Below are 19078 nucleotides of genomic sequence, written 5' to 3'. Positions count from 1 at the left end.
GCACATTCATTTAAATAAAAAAAATGATGTGCACGGATAAATCATTTATAATAAATACTGCAATCTTCCATAAAAATAAGAATAGTCAATTTCATGGTGACTTTAATGTCCAACATACTTGAGCTTCTCTAGTTGACAGGATCTGGATGCTTCAGTAGATCAGACAGCCGAGATTGAGGTGATTGTAGCTCAGATTCAGCTCTCTGAAGTGTGAAGGGTTTGATCTCAGAGCTGAACTTTCTTCTTCAGGTCGGCTACCATACGGATAACATACACACGTTGAAGTTGATATTATCTGTGACATCAGAGCTGATAACATACAAGTTTTATATCTTTTAATACCCGGAATGACATTTTTGCTGCAGGGTTAACACTTAAAAAGATTGCATGCAATGTCTGCTTCTTTTAAGCAGTCGGTTTACTAAAGGAATTATGGGAATGAGGCAACAGTGCAAACATACCCAAAAAAGTGAGTAGTTTCATGTGATCATGTGGTCATGTGTGGTCATGTGATCTTGACATTGCTCCATGTAAGATAATGCTTTTTTGGCCACTGATATGATTTGAAACTTAGCTGCTAAAGCAGCCCGTTCTGAAATACTTGAATATACTTGGAAATGCATTAAAATGTAGCAGTGTTTTTATTATTATCATTATTTGGGATTCCTTTCATCTCTGCGTAATGAAATGTTTAACTGTGCATTTATTTTTGCAAGGACAGAAAATAAGTGGGTAATACTTTAGTTTTAAGGTATAACATTGTATGGGAGCTACAGTAAAGGAACTGAAACTGGTGACATTTTTGAAAATATAAAAATAAATGAACAGTTTTCAAATAATTTTTTACAGGCCTGATCCCCCCCCCCTTTTCTAGAGGCAAACCTAGAAAAACAACAATAAAAGAAAAAATGAAGATGCACTGTTAAGAGATTTCAGAAAATGTATTCATTTAAATAAGAGGACAGATGATGCATGCTTGACCTTCAGAAAGAAACTTGCACTTGTATATTTTGGCCTGTAGAGGGCAGTACGTACTTTCTATACATGCGACTTAGATCATGAATTATTAAACCTAAAATGTAATATCAACAATGAACTGACCTGGTTTTCTATTTGTATATATTGGAAGCCTTTGATGCATTGCATAAAAACAAACACATGAATTCTGCATGTCAAAAAAAAAAAAAAACATGCTGGGAGATGGGGCGTCCTTGTTAGCGTCATAGGTTAGCGTGCCCGCCTCCCATGCAGGTGTTGTGCCGAATTTCGACCCCCTGTCAAATTATTACCCCCTCGTTGAAGTCATACCTGATTGCCTTATCCTAACCCCATCGCTAATCTTAACCCCTCCCCCACAACTAATCCTAAACCTACCAATGCTAGGGGGGTAATAATTTAGCCAAGGTCGATAAGGGCCAGTTACACGCAGTTCACAAATTTGCATTCTACGTCGTCACAAAAGTTTAAAAAGATAGAGAGCGAAAAGATTAAAAGAGAGAGAACAAAAAGACAAGTCGACAGAGATGCACTCTGTATCAGAGTATCTATACTCTGTGTAGTCTATACTATCTGTACATCTATACTATGTATCTCCCTTGCAACCCATGAACCAGTGTCAAAATGATTTCTACCTGATGATCTCAGATGAATTATATACATTTAAAGACATTAAAGTCAAGTCATCTTTATTTATATAGCGCTTTTTACAATACAGATTGTTTCAAAGCAGATTTACAGTGATAACAGGAAAACAATGCAACAAACAGTTTTGGCTGTACAGCAGCACTAGAAGAACATAGTGTCGTAATCCAGCTTTAGTAAGTTCAGTGATGGTTCATTTTTGTTGTATAAAAGTTATTCATTTAGTTCCTTTATCTTTACAGCCACTCGGGAGAAAACAATGATGTCATCGTCCAGCTCATTTGTATAATAAAAAATAAAAAACCATTTGTATAATAAAAAGGAAGTGTACTGTAAGTATTTTATTGGTATGATTAACCAAGCCCTACAATTTCATCAAATAACCCATATTATAAAGACACTTCATATTGAATGGCATTAGATGATTTGTTGACGAATGGTAAACCATACTCGGAATTTGTCCTCTGTATTTAACCCGTCCAAGTTAGTGCACACACATTAGTAGCAGTGAGTTGTATTGTAAAAGGTGTTTTAATGCATATTTTGCCGTTCTGACCAGATGCCGTTCACACCATCATGTGGCGTTTCGAGCTCTTTAAAACAGTGAATTATTTTGTGAAGCAATTGGTTCAATTGATTCAATGTTTGATTATGGTTGATTATGGTTGGAGCAATACTCTGCAGGAAAGTGGGTCTCGAGGGCCAGAGTTGCCTAGCCCCGTCTTAACCACTTTTTTCGCCTGACCTCACATTGAATTAGTGCACTCTATATCACCCGAAGAACTTTCCACACCACATCGACTGGATGCTAATTTGCCCTGTTAAGTAAGTGTGGCCCTTAATGTCTAAAATTGATATGATTAAGAATTGCATCCATGATGTCTAATTAATATTACATTAACTTCAACATATGTAAGCCATATTTAAACTCATATACCCCTTTTCCACCAAAAAAGAGTAAGCATGACGTGGTAAAAGAACGCTCCTAGTCCGGCAAAGAGTTGGTGCCGCTTTGGAACCAATTTTCCTGGCCGAGAACCGGTTCTTTGGCTGTCGAAACACAAAGAACTGGTTCGCGAGTAGGCAACGTCTCCGAACCGGCACCAGCACTGCCTTGGTGGAAAAGGGGTAATAGTCAAGTTCCCATTTTCAGAGATTTTCACGTACCATGTCAGAAAATACACCTAACTGTAAATCAGGTCTCTCTGTGGGGTCTGTATCTGAGAAATCCATTAGCCTAAGGAAATTATATTAAACTCTCTACCTCATCCTGATCAAGCCATTTTTATGGTGTTTGTTCATCACCTGAGACTTCTGCAGAGCTAATGGCCTAGATTACTGCCAGTTTACTTGATTGTCAAGGGTTTATTGGTTTTGTCGGAAGTTACAGGGTGAAAATCACTATTACTTGTCAACTGAACTAAATCAATGATCATGATTCTGGGCCTAAATTAGTTATTAAAGCGGCAATTAAAGTACCATTCAAAAGTTTGGGATCAGTAAGATTTTTTTTTTTTTTTTTTTTTTAAGAAATAATATTTTTATTCAGCAAATTATTGATCAAACATGACAACTGATCAAATAAGACATTTATAATGTAGATTTCTATTTCAAATAAATGCTGTTATTTTGAACATTCTATTAATCAAAGAATCCTGAAAACAAAATTATCACCAAGTAATGATGGTGTAATGATACTGAAAATTCAGCTTTGCATCAATAAAGTACATTTTAAAATATATTTAAATACAAAACAGTTATTTTAAATCGTAATAATAGTTCACAATATTATTGTTTTTACTGTATTTGATCAAATAAATGTACCCTTGGTGAAAGGAAGAGACTTCTTCAAAAACATTTTAAAAATCTTACCGACCCAAAACTTTTGAACGGTAAAATCGGGCAGGTCTGAGTACTGAACTATCGTATCAAGTTTGTTATCTCTGCATTTTGATGCCCAGAATCCATGTAATGAACACTGGTGCTTTAAGGAACAGAACTGCTTTAAGGAAGCTGATTTTTAAATGATTAAAATCTACACTATCGAGGCACTGCACATATCTGGAAGGGTTCAGGACCAGACGAGACGCTTATAGATCCTTTCAGACTCAGCGTTTGTCCCTCCAGAGGCAGGAAGGTAAAACGCTGCATCAGAGACGTGAAGAAGAGGAAGAGCTCCATACGAGCGAGCTGCTCACCTGGACACATCCTCTTACCTGGAAATCATGGTCTGGATCAGTAAATATGCTCATAATCTGAGTAAACTCATAATGATAGAGCTGTATGGACATAACCTACCTATTGAAAAAGGGATGAAAGTGTCTTTTTTCAAAAACATGCCATTTTCATCCAGAAAGTGCGAAGGGTTGAATTCATTCGGAGTGCTGTACTCATTCTTGTCCTGTAGGATTGTCTTTAGCAACGGCAGCACCATCACACCCTGTAATAACAAAACATATAGACTTGAGTGAATGATAGATTCATTACAGAGGACCTATTATGCCTTTTTACAAAGTCTTGATTTTGTTTTTGGGCTCAACTAAATAGGTTTTCATGCTTGCATGTTCAAACAGGTTATTTTCCTCAAATTTGATGTTTTTGCAGCTCCTCTCTTCCCAGTCTGTCAGTAACGCTCTGTTTAGTTCCTGTCTCTATGAAGCCCCTCCATCTCAAAAGCTCAAAGTGTTCTGATTGGTCAGCTGGACCAGTGTGTTGTGATTGGTCAAGCACTTCGAGAGTGTTTGGGAAATGTCCCGCCCCTTACCCTAAACACGAGTTTCAATATACTACTAACTAACTCAACCAGGCCCCGCCCCTATATTTTGCGTATGCCTTGGGTGGGAATTATTTAAATGAGGAATATTGTGATGTGTTTGTTCTCGGAAGAAAACTCAAGGCTACAATGGAGGCGTTTCAGGGAGTTCAGAAACAGTGTTACTGATATTGAAAATAACTCCCTTTGGAAGAACTTTGTGCTTTTGAACTTGCATAACAGGAAAAGTTGAACATGCATAATAGGAATTTTCTCAAGCTGCACATAACTGACCTTGTTTAATCACACAAATGCTGTATGGTACATAACATAAAAATGCACTGACCTTCGGGATGAGTCGTCCTCCCACTGTTGTGTCCTTGTTGGCCACTCTGGGAGGCGTAAAGGTGATAATGTTTGCGAACCTCTGAATTTCATGGATCACAGCGTAGGTGTATGGCAGATTTGTTCGGTCATCCATTTGTAGTTGACGTGTCTGTCCAATCACTTGATCGATCTCAGACTGGACTTTCTCTGAGAGAAAACAGTCAACTAAGAACATGCTGAAAGTACCTTTTGAGGACAAGCAACAGGAAGTCACTTTTGTTGATTGACTGACATCCCACCTTGCACATCTGGATGCTTGACCATGAAGAGTAAAGCCCATCTGAGGGTAGTAGAGGTGGTCTCTGTTCCGGCTCCAAACAGATCCACTACACAGTACATCAGGTTCTTCTCTGTGAACTCTGCCTCACTGTCCTTACACTGGGAATGATGGAACACAAAAAACCTTCCCATATGGCATAAAGTATATATTTTCAGAAACTACAATACGTAGGTAGGTAAGGTGAGAGAGAGAGAGAGAGAGAGAGAGAGAGAGAGAGAGAGAGAGAGAGAGAGAGAGAGAGAGAGAGAGAGAGAGAGAGAGAGAGAGAGAGAGAGAGAGAGAGAGAGAGAGAGAGAGAGAGAGAAACCTATTTGGTAGTATTTAATAACTTAGTAGCAGAAGGAATGAAGGAATTTTTAAATCTACACCTTGGTATTCTTAATCTCCTTACCAATGGCAACATTTCAAACTCACAGTTCAGGGTGTGGTTGTATCATGTAGAATCTTATATGCCTCCCTCAGCATAGATTTTTCGTACAAAGTCTGGAGATAAAAAGGTTCTATTCTGCCCATGATCTTCATTGCAGTTTGAATAAGACATCCAAACATATATATAATACATATTTTACAAATTTATATATTTAATAATATATATAGTATATATATATATATATATATATATATATATATATATATGTGTGTGTGTGTGTGTGTGTGTGTGTGTGTGTGTGTAAATCAACAGTATATACATATATATATATATATATATATATATATATATATATATACACTGCTCAAAAAAATAAAGGGAACACTTTTTAATCAGAGAATATCATCAAGTCAGTTAAACTCCTGGGATATTGATCTGGTCAGTTAAGTAACAGAGGGGGTTGGTAATCAGTTTCAGCTGCTTTAGTGTTAATGACATTAACAGCAGGTCCACTAGATGGGCAACAGTGAGACAACCCCCAAAACAGGAATGGTTTTACAGGTGGAGGCCACTGAATTTTTTTTCCCTACTCATCTTTTCGGACTGTTTTTCACCAGTTTTGCATTTGGCTAGGGTCAGTGTCACTACTGGTAGCATGAGGCGATACCTGGACCCTACAGAGGTTGCGCAGGCAGTCCAGCTCCTTCAGGATGGCTCATTAATACGTGCCATTGCCAGAAGGATTGCTGTGTCTCCCAGCACAGTCTCAAGAGCATGGAGGAGATTCCAGGAAGACAGACAGCTACTCTAGGAGAGCTGGACAGGGCCGTAGAAGGTCCTTAACCCATCAGCAGGACCGGTATCTGCTCCTTTGTGCGAGGAGGAACATGATGAGCACTGCCAGAGCCCTACAAAATGACCTCCAGCAGGCCACTGGTGTGAATGTCTCTGACCAAACAATCAGAAACAGACTTCATGAGGGTCCGACATCCTCTAGTGGGCCCCGTGCTCACTGCCCAGCACCAGGGAGCTCGATTGGCATTTCCCATTGAACACCAGAATTGGCAGGTCCGCCACTGGTGCCCTGTGGTTTTCACAAATGAGAGCAGGTTCACCCTGAGCACGTGACAGACAGGAAAGGGTCTGGAGAAGCCGTGGAGAATGTTATGCTGCCTGTAACATCGTTCAGCATGACCGGTTTGGTGGTGGGTCAGTGATGGTCTGGGGAGGCATATCCATGGAGGGATGCATAGACCTCTGCAGGCTAGACAATGGCACCCTGACTGCCATTAGGTATCGGGATGAAATCCTTGGATCCATTGTCAGACCCTATGCTGGTGCAGTGGGTCCTGGGTTCCTCCTGGTGCACAACAATGCCCGGCCTCTTGTGGTGAGAGCATGCAGGCAGTTCCTGGAGGATGAAGGAATGATACCATTGAAGGGCCACCACACTCACCTGACCTACATCCAATAGAACACCTCTGGGACATTGTGTTTCGGTCCATCTGACATCACCTGGTTGCACCTCAGACTGTCCAGGAGCTCAGTGATGCGCTGGTCCAGATCTGGGAGGAAATACCCCAGGACACCATCCGTCGTCTCATTAGGAGTATGCCCCGACGTTGTCAGGCATGCATACAAGTATGTGGGGGCCATACAAACTACTGAGTACCATTTTGAGTTGCTGCAATGAAATTTCAGCAAAATTGACAAGCCTGCTACATCATTTTTTCACTTAGATTTCCGGGGTGTCTTTGAATTCAATCCTCTGTAGGTTGATCATTTTCATTTCCATCAAACGATGTGGCATCCTTTCGTTCATAACACATTACCCAGTCCATATTAGTATAGATATCCAGCATGACATTTTTCCCCATTGAGATCTGATGTGTTTTCAAAGTGTTCCTTTAATTTTTTTGAGCAGTGTATATATATATATATATATACACTGTTGGCGTATACGACAGCGTGTTCCAGGCCCTGCCAATATCCAGCAACTTCGCACAGCCATTGAAGAGGAGTGGACCAACATTCCACAGGCCACAATCAACAACCTGATCAACTCTATGTGAAGGAGATGTGTTGCACTGCGTGAGGCAAATGGTGGTCACACCAGATACTGACTGGTTTTCGGAAGTTGAGACTAATCGCTAAAATTAAGCCCTTTGTAACACGGAAGGACCTGGAAAAGGTAATTCATGCTTTTATTTTTTCAAGATTGGACTATGGTGTTCAACACAAAAGTCTAAATAGATTACAGTTGGTCCAAAATGCGGCCGCAAGACTCCTGACAGGCACTCGGAAAAATGAGCATATTACCCCTGTATTAAGAGAACTACATTGGCTGCCGGTTTCCTACAGGATTAATTTTAAGATACTTTTATTTGTTTTTAAAGCACTAAATAGCACTGCTCCAACCTATATAGCTGATCTGATCCAGGTGAAGAAACCAAATAGAGTATTGCGCTCCGAGTCATTAAATCTCTTGGTAGTCCCGTGGATGTACCGGAAAATGAGAGGAGACCGCTCCTTTGCGGCCGCTGCTCCCAGGCTATGGAATAGCCTACCTCTTTATATCCGGCAATGTTCATCTCTTAGAGAGTTTAAACGACATTTAAAAGCATATTTTTTCATATTGGCATTTGATCATTCATGAGTGCTGTGTTAGTAGTGTAACGGGTTACTATTAATGCTGCATTGAATTTGAGGTTTTATTCTGTGATTGTTTGAGGCAATGTTATAGAATTTGAATGTGATTTTATGATTCTTTTATTTTTTCCTATGTACAGCACTGTGGTCAACTTTTGTTGTATTAATATGTGCTTTATAAATAAATTGAACATTGAACGAGAACGGGTCAGCGGTTGCGACCACCTTGCTTTTTTCTCATCAGTGTGAAAGAGCCCCCATCACAAAATGCCGTTTTGGAGAATTTTATGTCTCTGCATTCAAAGAGATAGGAGCTGCACTTGTATGCCCAAGAGGCGTTTCAAATATGGCCGCCGAGTGAAATGACTTGTCTTAAAGGGACTTTGGCTCTACGTGTGCACAATTCAATTGGAAGGTTCATATTCGAAATAAATTGGTGGCATTTAAGCTCCAGCACTTATTCCACTAAGAAAATTTGGAACTGGCAACAAGTGGTTAAGGTTTGACTAGTTAGCACGATCCAATAAGCTGTAAGATACTGTAACTACACGATATCTGTAGGGCAGACATGAAAATTCATAAAGGAGGTGATAATGCATGTTCCAATTCCTAATAAAGCCCTCTTAAAGGAATATAAATACACCAGAGCATCTTAGGACGACACTACCTTCTCAATTTCATCCAGATAACAGTCAATGTAGTCTCTGGGGTTGGCCGGGTCTCTCTCCTCCTTGTGTTTTCTGAATTCCTCCTGCAGGAAGGGCTGAAGTTTAGACATGCTTGCGAATGCCGTCTGGTGTTGTCCTGGCAGCAACGACATGAGGGTGGGAAACTGATTATATAACTGTAAAGAGACAAATAAAGGACAGCATTTTTGTTGAAGTTGTTAACACTTGTCAATAAAACCAATTTCTTTTTTCTTTTTAGATTGTTAGCCTTGTTTATGGCATTGTGATAGCAGGGTGAACTCGTACCCGACCCCAGTTTGAGATGGGAAGCTGTAACATGTCATCCACATACTTCTGCATCAGATGAAACTGATGATCATCATACTCAAACCTGTGACCAAACACCAACCCGCTGATTATATTAGCCACGGCACTGGTCACAAGATGCTGAGGGTCAAAGGGCAAACCTAGAAACACAACAACCAAATTAAAGAGCAACTTTATTAGATTTAAGAACAGAAAACCTGAAAAACAAACAAACATCTCCTAAAAAATATATTTTCCTTTCTCAAATATATAGTGGCATCCAAACTTCTGAGAACACTAATGTTTCCATCCACATGCTGAATGCCACACATTTGCTCACAAATTTACACTAGACCTGTACAATAGTATTTTTTTCCTTAATTTATATCTAATTTATTATTATTCAAATATTATTTATGTATTATTTATGATTATTACATATTTATGATTACTACATTTTTATTTAGTCTCAGAATTTTGGATCTCACATTTAAATAAAAAGAGAAAATTATGGAAAGATGTGGTTTCCCAGATGTTTGACCTTCAAAAAGACACTTGTACTTGCAGATAGTGGCCTCAAGAGGATAGTATGTACACACAGCCCTTAACTACATGATTATGACATTGAACAAGATTTAATTCCCTGGTTATATTACATTTTCAGATAAAAAAAAAAAAAAGTGCATTTATTCTGTTTACATATATTCTTGAGTTTTACATGAATGACAGCAAATCCTGCTAGTGAATAGAATAAAATGGTGTCTGGCAATAAAATGATGCTCACTGACCTTGTTCAGTCTGTACAGAGTCACAGAGACAGCGACACTCCTGCAGGATGAAGTTTTCTAGAGTTTTCTTCCCCACTCCAAAGTATTTTAGTGTTGCCAGAGCAAAACGCCTCTGTTGACGCCACATGTGGCCATTTGACATAAATAGACCTACAAAAAAAATGAATGATTTTAGGTAATGTTTAAGATTTTGCCAGTATTTAAATCAGATAGGTGCAATATAACTTTTTCTCCATCTGTACCTTTCCCTTTACTGAGCATGTCATTCACAGGGAAGTACGGCCGGTCTGTGAAGATGTCCGCCTGTTCCACAAATGCCTCTTTGAAAGTCTCGTATCCAGTGAGCAGTATGCAGGGCTGGTTTCCCATATAAAGTGTGCTCACATCTCCATACCTCTCAGCAATCTGATCAACATGATCTTCATGTTATACAGTACATTCACATACAATAATTTTACATATTTGTATGCATCATATGAGACTTACCCTCTGAAAGGAGCCCAGTGGATCACTAAAGCCTATATTTATAAGGTTTCCAATGATAGGCAGAGGGAAGGGTCCTGGCGGCATGTTCTTTGACTGAACATCTCGCAGGTGTTTCACCAACAGCAGAACACACAGAAATATCAGGAGTCCCTGAACATCTATCCACTGACCCATCAGCTGTGACAACACTGACGCCATGCTTACTGAGAGACCAGAGAGACCATTATACACAGACATTTAACTTACAAAGACATGTATAATGTAATAACAAGAGATTTCTATTTCAAATAAACGCTGACAAAAAAAGAAAATCCTTAAAAAAATGTTAAAGAGTCCATATTGTAGCAAGCCTGGTTCAGCTGATTGGTTCAGCTGATCACCCTAGGTTAAGCTGATTGGGAAGCTTTTCATGCACAATTTGAACTGTCTGAAACTGGTCAGAGGACTGCAAAGCTCTTGAATTGGATATGTGTCTAACAGAGGACACTCTGAGGCAGCTAGGAGGGCATATGAGAGTCCTGGCAAATGATATTGAAAATTTGACACGGCAAGCATATGCCCTCATGCCACTGTCAGTTCATGGGATGCGAGAGACCAATTCATTCAGGCCCTTACCCCTGTGGAGCTCCATAGGCACCCACCCAAGCATTGATGCCAGTCTGCCACATGTACATGTTTTCCCCACTCCCTTACCCCACACCTCAGCTGACATCTTCCCCGGGGTGGCCACACAGTTCCCTTCTAGGGCTGTAGCTATCGATTATTTTAGTAATCGAGTATTCTACGGATTATTCCATCGATTAATCGAGTAATCGGATAAAAAATTGTGGTAATAAAAATAGATCCAAGTGAACAACAGCCTTTAAAATTACTTAAAGACAAATAGGTAACACTTTACAATATGGTTTGTTAGTTACTCAGAATGAACAATATTTATTTCTACAGCATTTATTAATCTTAGTTCATGTTAATTTCAACATTTGCAAATACATAATTAAAATTAATGGTTGTATTTGTTAACATTAATGTAATGAACTAACATGAACAAACAATGAACAGCTTTATTTGTATGAACAAATGTTAGTTACAGATGTAGCTATTGTTCATTGTTAGTTCATGTTGATTAATACATTAATGTTAACTAATGAGCCTTATTGTAGTGTTACCCAAATAACAATAACAAGCAATAATTATTGGTTCAAATAAAGTATCAAAGTAATCATATGGGTTTTATTGAACAACGCTGTTAAAATACACCATGTAAAATATATGGTAACTAATAAACCTAACATTTAATTCAAATGTCAACTTAATCTTTCATATTTGGTCACTTCTGTACGATAGAAATGCAACAGCTGCCGTCATTTCTTGAAAAGAACATGTGCACGTCAAAACATGCAAGCAGTGCAAGGGTTAAACTTTTATTTTGAAATCGCGATGAACAACAATTCGCACATGAGAATATATGCGATTGCGAATATATTTCTGAATATATTCAGAAACATACTTATGTATTCTCCTGTGTTGGCGAAGATTTATAAATGAGCTGCATTACGAATCTTGTGAAACGGCGCAGACTGCGTGCAGATGAACGTTATAAGCCACACAAACTCACAGCATGCAAAGATGGAGTTTGAGAAACCCGAGACGCTCCACGCATATAAATGATGACAGTAAGTTACTATGAAACACGCGTCCGGGGTTTTGCGTTCCCAAATGCACATTATTGGAAACTTAAACAAACAGCACATGCAGAGACTGAGTATACGTGTGGAGCAGCGTTTACTGTGAACGGAGCTGAGGTAGGCCTATTTTTAACACAATCTGCACGCATGTAAATAATTCAACCGTCATGCTTCTCTGTGGGAGAAAAAAAACAGCGCATATATTTATTTAACTTAATCTTAGCCTTTGTGATTTCACAATATCATGATTGTAAACAGTTAAATATATCGCGTAGCCTTAGAAAACTGTGTAATGCGGTTCATGGACTCTCGTCTGTGGAATGCGCCACTTCCGGTATTTTGCCGGTTACTCGACACGGGTAAATTGCAATCGAGGATTTTTTTAAATCGAGTACTCGACTTTAATCGAGGAATCGTTACAGCCCTATTCCCTTCAGAGCCAGTCTCGAGCCTCTCCAGGAGGTTTGGGCAGGAGAACGCTGTTCTATTTCTGCCTCTCGAGGAGGAGGTTGCAAAAGTTGGTTGCTTTGAAGGAGTTGTGCCTGAAGAATTGTGAGGGCTTGGATGAGAGTCAATGGGGGGCAATTTGGGGATTTGTTGGTTAATTTCCAACAATGTTTCGCATTGTGACTGGGGATGACATGCCCATTAGGCAGCGGCCCCAAAGGCTCCCTTTTGCCTGTCAGGACGGTGCTGATAATGCCTTGTACATGCAGCGAGCAGGGATTATTGAGCCGTCTGAGAGCGAGTGGGCCGAACCGGTGGTCATGGTGCCTTGGGGGGGATTTGCAAATGGAGATTTGCATTGACTATAGGTGTGTTAATGAGGTCACCAGGAAGGTAACTGGGTCATCATGGTTAACTTCCCTGGACCTGCGCACTGGCTATTGGCAGGTACCCCTTGCTACTAATGCCAGGCCAAAAACTGCTTTTTGTACAAGTAGGGGGCAATAGCAGTTCAGGGGGCTCTGCAATGCACCGCCTACTTTTGCCAGGTTAATGGACAGGGTGTTATTGGGAATTCCGCGGTCAGAGTGGCTGGTGTGGGGATTGGCACGATGGAAGAGAAGGTGCAGGCGGTGAGCAACTGGCCCACTCCAGATACCAGTGGTGCTTCTGTGGTTTGTAAGCATGGCGATACACCGGCGTGTTTGACGGTGGGGACAATAGGAGTAGAGGACTAGAGGCGGCTGCAAGATAAAGATGTGGACCTACAGCCAGTAATCCATTGGGTCCAAACTCAGCAGCGACCTCTGTGTGAGGAAGTGGCCCTTCTCTCTCTGTCCACAATAACCTTATGGGCCAAACAAGACGGGGTGTTAGAGAGGAAGTGGAAAGACCCAGCCACTGGGGAGGGGAGGTGGTAGGTGGTGGTGCAGAGGTCGCTGTGTGAGGGTGTTATCAGGGCTGCCCATGAGACGGTGGGCTCTGGACACTTTGGGGTTTCAAAAACATTAAAATATGTCAGACAGTTTTTACTGGGAGCTTGTGAGGAGAGATGTGGAGGATTTTTGTCGGCGGTGTGATGGTTACGCTGCCTGCAAATTCCCCATAGGGAGCCTAATGGGGAGAGTGGGTGAGGATGTAATGGGTCCTTGTCCATGTTCGGAGAGGGGTAACAGGTTTACCTGTTGATGGCTATGAATTATTTCACTAAATGGCCAGAAGCTTATGCAATGCCTGACCAAAAAGCCGAGACAGTGGTGAACGCGTTGGTGGATGCATGTTCAGCCGGTTCGGGGTTGCAGAATCCATACACAGCGACCAAGGCCGGAATTGAGTCGAATGTTATGTAACATTACTTCTCAGTAATGTGTGAAAAATCAGGGATCCACAAAACAAGGACCACCCCTTTACATCCCCAAAGTGATGGCCTTGTTGAGAGGTTTAATAGGATGCTGTTGGAACATGTGGCAATTGAGTCTGCCAAGCATCAGCAAGATTGGAAAATGCACTTGCCATTTATCCAAATGGCGTGCCGATCCATCATGTAAGACTCAACCTCTTGCACAACCTCTTTTGATGTTGGGGCGGGAGATCAGAACACCTGGTGAAATGGCTTTCGGGAGGCCACCTGATTTGCCTGCTGTGCCACCGGACCCTAAACATGCTAGAAAGCTTCAGGACTCATTGGAAGCCACTCATAATTTTGCAAAGAAGCAGTTGTTAAAAGCGGGGACCCGGCAGAAGCGAAATTATGACCTGAAAGCAAAACATTGGCATTTCAGAGCAGGAGAGTTGGTGTGGGTGTACAGCCCTCAGAGAAATAAGGGCAGGTGCCCTAAACTTGACTCCCAGTGGGTTGGGCCATGCAGTGTTCCGGAGAGGGTCGGAGAAGTTGTTTACTGGTTTCAGTTGCCTCCGAGGGGTAGAAAGGTGGCCGTGCACAGACAGACTGGCAACTTATAGAGGAAGTGCCGCCACAGCCCCAGTCTCCTATACAGTTATGCTTACCCAATAGGGCGGGCCAGGATCACAGTCGAGCACTTCCTGTCCTATGGCAGTCCCACATGCAGCCACACCTGTTCTCGAGCTGCAAACTTTGCATTTGAATAGTACTGCTTCAGTTATACAAGAAGGGCAGCTGCAGCCTCGGTTGATGTGTGGGTGGGAAGGAACTGATCCAGTTTGGAGTTTGTGGGTCTGTGAGGCATGAGCATAGGCCACACAGGTGCTCACGTTAATAAAAAATGTGTCTATAAGAAGTAATGGGAGTTATGGATTGAAGCCAGTTTTGAGGGTAGCAGGTGATAATGTAACACCAACAGTTTCATAAAATAAGACAAAAATCAAATGTAAATGGTAAGCTTTAAAGTAAAGAATCAATCTTTAAATCATTTCAAAGTGGAAATGCTGCCATTTTCCAAACAAACAACAGGTACATTTGTGGGGCATGTTTTCTCTCACTTCTGATGAATCAGTGAATGTCTGACTAATAGTCCTGAACTTTCAAACGCTGCATACAGACTCCTAAATATCATACAGGTTTCATCGAAGAATTCAGACCTGATAAATCAATTCACACAAGAATAGTAATATTACACTCTTGACCTTGTAAACACACAACTGTTGTCAGTTATGAATGTTTATGACAGTGTGTTGCAGTTGATATGTATGAAGTGGCCTGGTTTCTGTTGTTTACTGTTATTGTTAGCAGGTCAATTGTTTTACAGAAAAAAAAAGTAACTTCAAGACTCCTTCAGCTCGATATAATAAGACGACAGCTGTTGGGTCAGAAACACAAACATCTCTAGACATTACACCAGCTGGATTTGAATAATAAATACATTTAAAAAAAATCAGAAATAGAAAATATTTAAGTAATTTTAATTAATTAATCAAATAACTAAACCTGACCTGACTAACGTCAATTCATTTTAGTATGAAAGACCACATTAAAATGTTATGATCTACCTTAATGTAATTCTATATTTGAGCTATATTTAATAAGTTGTAAAATATATATAAAAAAATAATAATAATCGAAGTTAGCACTCATTTCAATTTAATTTAGCATTTCTATCACAATCCCATGCAGATCAGTAAAACTCTGGGTCAGAGTTATCTTATATTACTATATATTAATTACTATATATTACTATAACTTTATTTCAATATTATTTCAAGTGGGTGATTCTGCCTCCAACGCAAAGAAAACAGAAAAAGACAAACACTAAAACCGCTAACAGTCCTTTCACGGTAAAAACACAACGAAGTAAAAGTTGGACTTTAACCCGCCTGAGTTTACAGCTCAAACACAACTATAACTGAAGCAGCATCGTTAATGTCAAATACTCGTTACACTGCATTGATGTTAGTCAGGATATCTGTACTTACGAGAATGATGTTCATTAATCAAACAATGGACGGTCGTGGAAATGTATAAACGTAGGATACAGCCAAAACTTTAGGAGTCGGTTTGCAGTGCAAGGAAGAAACGGTGGAATGTTGCTGTGATGACGTCACGGCGCGTCCGCTTACGACACACTTGTATAACAACAACAAAAAAAAAAACCTGCTTTAATTTTCCTCTGCCTGCTAGAACTTTCAATTCTGTCATCAAAGCTTTGTCTCCAAGTTATGTGCATTTATATAAAACACACCTTTTTTTTTAATGAGAGAAAAACAATTATGGCCAAACTTTTATTGGATGGAGTTAGCCTTATTGATAAAAAATGTAATAGTAAACTTATAAAGCTATTGTTACGTTACACAGTTTACACATCCCCTCGATGTAAATTTTTCTGGAATAATTTTTTTGACAGTAGGCTATTCACTGGAAGAGGGCGTGGTTACTCCCAGAGAAATATTGTATGTCCAATAAAATTAGAGAGGTACACTTTAAGATTCTTCATAATGTTTACCCAACCAACTCACAAATTGCCTCTTTTGTTGATCTCTCTGACCTGTGTGTATTTTGCAAAGTTGAGGAAGAAACTTTGCTTCATTTATTCTACCACTGCAATCAGGTTAAGCCTTAGGGAGAGATTGGCCTGTTATCTTTCTCATTTTAGCAAATGTGATTTAAACTTTTCATTGAAGGATATATTCCTCTATTTTTCTGGGAGTGACTATGCTATTGATAATGTTGTTAATTTCTTTGTGTTGCATTGTAAATGTTTTATTCACAAAAACAAATTTCTCAAGACTTTGCCTAGATTTGATGTCTTTGCTGAGATTTCCCTTATTGTAAAATCTCTTAAACTCATTGATAACAGTGTACAACAAGTTTCTTAAGAACTATGTACGGGTTTTTCTTACTTGTTGAGGAGTGAGTTATTGTTTTATTTTTATTTTTTTGTTTATTTTTTTTGTTTGTTTTTTGTTAATGTATTCAATGCAGTGCTGTTTCTTCTTTGTAAAAAAAACAAAAACAAAAAAACACACAGCGTACAAATTCAAAATAAAATCTGAAAACAAATTTGTGTGTGTGTGTGTATATATATATATTTGTGACCCTGGACCACAAAACCAGTCACATGGGTCAATTTTTTTTTTATTGACATGTATGCATCACCTGAAAGCTGAATAAATATGCTTTCCATTGATGTATGGTTTGTTAGGATAGGATAATATTTGGCCGAGAAACAACTGTTTGAAAATCTGGAATCTGAGGGTGCAAAAAAAAATCAAAAAAAAAAAAAATCAATCATTTTGACCCACACAATGTTTTGTTGGCTATTGTCACAAACATACCCTTGCTACTTGTGACATGGTTTTGTGATCCAGGGTCACACACACACACACACACACACACACACACACACACACACACACACACACACACACACACACATATGTGTATATATATACAGTCATGGTCAGAATTAATGGCACCCATGGTAAATATGATCAAAACTGGCTGTAAAAAATAAATCTGCATTGTTTATCCTTTATGATCACATTATGAAATAAATGTTTTTCTCCAAAACACGTTGGCCACAATTATTGGCACCCCTACAATTTTTTATGAGTAAAATATCTTTTACCTTTTTTAGCACACCAGGGGGACTAGGAACATGAAATTGTCCAGCTATGACTTCTTGTTTCACAGGAGTTTAAATATGAGGAAACACAAAGGCCAAATTCCCTTGCTCATCCATCACAATGAGTAAAACCAAAGAATATAGTTCTGATGTGCATTAAAAGATTGTTGAGCATCACAAAATAGAAAGTGGCTGTAAGACAATAGCTAAAGAATTGAAAATCCCCATTTTGACCATCAGGGCAATAATTAAGAAGTTATAATCAACTAAAGATGTTACGAATCTGCCAGGAAGAGGACTTGTGTCTATATTGTCTTAATGGACGGTGAGGAGGAAAGTTTGAGTGGCCAAAGACTCTTCAAGGATCATAGATGGAGAATTGCAGAGATTAGTTGAGTCTTGGGGGTCAGAAAGCCAAAAAAAAAAAAAAAAAAAAAAAAAAAAAAAACTACATCACCACATGTTGTTTGGGAGGGTTTCAAGAAAAATCCTCCTTGCTCATCCAAAAACAAACTCCAGCATATTCAGTTGTCAGACACAACTGGAACTTCAAACGGCACAGGGTTCTGTGGTCAGATGAAACAAAAAAAAAGAGCTTTTTGCCAGCAAACACGCTAGATGGGTACCCCATGTGTGACCCTGGACCACAAAATCAGTCTTATGTGTAATTTTTTTTTAAATTGAGATGTATACATCATCTGAAAGCTGAATACATAATCTTTCCATTGGTATTAGGTTTGTTAGGATATGACAATATTTGGCCTAGATACAACTATTTGAAAATCTGGAAACTGAGGGTGCAGAAAAATCGAAATATTGAGAAAATCGCCTTTAAAGTTGTCAATTTCTATAGGAGATTGTGCTGCATCCACTCACAAAAACATTTTTTTATATATATTTAAGGTGGGAAATTTACTAAATATCTTCATGGATCATGATCTTTACTTAATATCCTGATGATTTTTGGCATAAAAGAAAAATCGATAATTTTGACCCATACAATGTTTTGTTGGCTATTGCCACACATATACCCGTGTGACTGGTTTTGTGATCCAGGGTCACATGTGTACAATTTAATATACCGTTGGATCTTTAATGTTGAGGGCATATTTTTCTGCTGGAGGTCCTGGACTTCTTATTCAGATACATGGCATCGTGGATTCTATCAAATATCAACAGATAAAAAATCAAAACCTGACGCCTTCTGCTAGAAATCTTATAATGGGCCATGGATCTTCCATCAGGACAACGATCCAAAACAAACATCAAAATCAACACAAAAATGTGTTAGGGAGCACAAAATGAAGCTTCTGCCATGACCGTCCCAGTTCCCTGACCTGATGAGTGGAGTGAACTGAAGAGAAGAAGCACCAACATGAACTTGTGAATCTGAAGAATCTGGAGAGGTTCTGTATGGAGGAATGGTCTCTGATCTCTTGTCAGGTGTTCTCCAAACTCATCAGGCATTATAGGAGAAGACTCAGATCTGTTATCTTGTCAAAAGGAGATTGCAAAAAGTATTTAATAAAATGGTGCCAATAATTGTGGCCAATGTGTTTTGGAGAAAAACATTTATTTCA

General features: G+C 39.4%; 2 protein-coding genes across 2 annotated transcripts in view; one reads left to right on the top strand and one right to left on the bottom strand.

Annotated features, from left to right (window-relative positions):
- LOC309480930 (uncharacterized protein) overlaps nucleotides 1-19078 on the top strand; it is a 232148-nt gene that overhangs the window by 80802 nt on the left and 132268 nt on the right. The gene's annotated exons all lie outside the window — the stretch shown is intronic.
- Nucleotides 1669-15972, bottom strand: LOC309480916 (cytochrome P450 2J4-like). The gene is made up of 10 exons (XM_082145641.1): nucleotides 15850-15972; nucleotides 10328-10530; nucleotides 10084-10246; nucleotides 9842-9991; nucleotides 9054-9214; nucleotides 8747-8923; nucleotides 5020-5158; nucleotides 4740-4927; nucleotides 3940-4081; nucleotides 1669-3857 (listed from the first exon to the last, which is right to left on the bottom strand). The coding sequence occupies exons 2-10, from the start codon at nucleotides 10523-10525 to the stop codon at nucleotides 3682-3684; spliced, it is 1494 nt and encodes a 497-aa protein (XP_082001767.1). The 5' UTR covers nucleotides 10526-10530; nucleotides 15850-15972; the 3' UTR covers nucleotides 1669-3681.

Source organism: Leuciscus leuciscus, assembly GCF_965113295.1.
Source record: "Leuciscus leuciscus genome assembly, chromosome: 18".
Classification (NCBI taxonomy): Eukaryota; Metazoa; Chordata; class Actinopteri; order Cypriniformes; family Leuciscidae; genus Leuciscus; species Leuciscus leuciscus.
Note: the sequence above shows the minus strand (reverse complement) of the source record. Positions and strands in the feature narration are given on the sequence as shown.

Coding starts and splice junctions, on each gene's coding strand:
- LOC309480916 (XM_082145641.1), bottom strand. CDS start 10,525: ATGGCGTCAGTGTTGTCACAGCTGATGGGTCAGTGGATAGATGTTCAG. Junction 9,215..9,841: donor CTCTGTACAGACTGAACAAG/GTCAGTGAGCAT, acceptor TTGTGTTTCTAG/GTTTGCCCTTTGACCCTCAG. Junction 4,082..4,739: donor GAGGACGACTCATCCCGAAG/GTCAGTGCATTT, acceptor TTGTTATTACAG/GGTGTGATGGTGCTGCCGTT.